The sequence below is a fragment of the Callospermophilus lateralis genome, chromosome 1 (genome assembly GCF_048772815.1).
Source record: "Callospermophilus lateralis isolate mCalLat2 chromosome 1, mCalLat2.hap1, whole genome shotgun sequence".
Lineage (NCBI taxonomy): Eukaryota > Metazoa > Chordata > Mammalia > Rodentia > Sciuridae > Callospermophilus > Callospermophilus lateralis.
In genome coordinates, this window is record NC_135305.1 from 11,849,801 (window position 1) to 11,851,512 (window position 1,712).

The following is a 1,712-nucleotide window of genomic DNA, read 5'->3' on the forward strand; positions in this document are numbered from 1 at the left end:
ATATATTTATATATAGTTTGAATACTCCCACTTGATCTGTGACTCTACTTCATGATTCTTAATGATGACTTTGATGAGCAGTGATTAATTTTGAAGAAGTTCCATATTTATCACACTTAAAGATTTTATGTTCAGTGTTTTTTGAGTTTCTTTAAATATTCCACATTTACCCAAGATCATGAAAACACTCAACTATTTTTTTCCTCCAAATATTGTCTGAAGATTATATGAGTAGGTCTACATATTCCATTTTTAAATAGCATGTATTCTTGGAAAGGGAAAAAATGCCAACTCCCATATTTCAGAGGAAGCAAAGTCCTCTCCCCACATTGCCCCTCCAGGACTGTCAGATCGGCCTCTCCTTCCTCAGCGCCCTGCGCAGGGCACCCTTGACCTCTGTGTTCCTCAGGCTGTAGATCAGGGGGTTCAGCATGGGGTTGAAAAGGCTGTAGAACAGGGAGAGGATCTTCTGCTGCTCCTCAGGGTGGCGGGACTGGGGGGCCATGTACATGACGATGGCGCTGCCAAAGAAGAGCCCCACCACACAGAGGTGGGAGGAGCAGGTGGAGAAGGCCTTTCTGCGGCCCTCCCCTGACTGGATCCTCAGGATGGCCAGCAGGATGCGCGTGTAGGACACCAGCACGCAGCACAGGGGCCCCACCAGGACGAACACGCAGGCTGCAAAGATGCAGAGTTGGTTGAGCCTGGTGTCGGCACAGGCCAGCTTGAGGACAGACAGGATCTCACAGAAGAAGTGGTTGACCTCGTGAGGCCCACAGAAGGGCAGCCTCAGGATGAGGACTAGATGGACCAGGGCCAAGAGGAAGCTAAACACCCAGGAAACAGTAGCCAGGATGGTGCATACTCTCCAGCTCATGATGACAGCATAATGTAGGGGGTGACAGATGGCCACATACCGATCATAGGACATCACCACCAAAATCAGGCATTCTATGTGAGCAAAAGCCAAGTACAGGAATGTCTGCATGAGACATGGAACAAAGGAGATGGTTCTTCTTTGGTTCATGAGGTTTGCCAGCATCTTGGGGACATTGTTAGAAGCATAGGACATGTCAACTATGGCCAGATGAGAGAGGAAGAAGTACATGGGTGTGTGCAGCCTTGGGTCCAGACAGATAATCCCAAGGATGATCCCATTCCCCAGCAGGGTGAAGGTGTAGAAGACAGAGAAAAGTCCACAGAGGAAACCCTCCAGTGCTGGATCCACCTGGAATCCCAGCAGAGTGACTTGTGTGATCCATGTCTGGTTGCCTCCCATGCTCTTCCAGCAGAGAGGAGACCTGGACCAGGACAGGTTGGTCAGAGCTGTGGAGCAAAGATGCAAGGTAGTCAGTGGATGTCACAGAGGGAGCACTTGGAAATGGATCACTTAGGATGAATTTGCTCTTATTTTTTTCAGATATGTTCCAGAAAATAACTTGGTTTGATCATAAAAATGAGAGAAGAATAAAAAGAAAAAAAATAATATTAACTTTTCTTCTCTAATTTTTTTTTTTTCTGTGCTGGGGTTTGAGTGCAAGGCCTCATGCATGCTAGGCAACTGCTCTCCTGCTAAGCGATGTCACTGGCCCTAAATCTTTATATAGATAAGAAAATATGGTTAAAATAGAATAGGATCTACTGACATATGCTCTATATAGGTGGATACATATACTCACATGCACACTTATGTTGTTTTAGAGAAGTCACAT

General features: G+C 46.1%; 1 protein-coding gene across 1 annotated transcript; it reads right to left on the minus strand.

Moving 5' to 3' along the window:
* Window positions 1-346: 346 nt before the first annotated feature.
* LOC143402292 (olfactory receptor 2A14-like) lies at window positions 347-1,279 on the minus strand. The gene has a single exon (XM_076859688.2). It carries the CDS (start codon window positions 1,277-1,279, stop codon window positions 347-349), a length of 933 nt encoding a protein of 310 aa, XP_076715803.2.
* Between the last annotated feature and the right edge of the window lie 433 nt (window positions 1,280-1,712).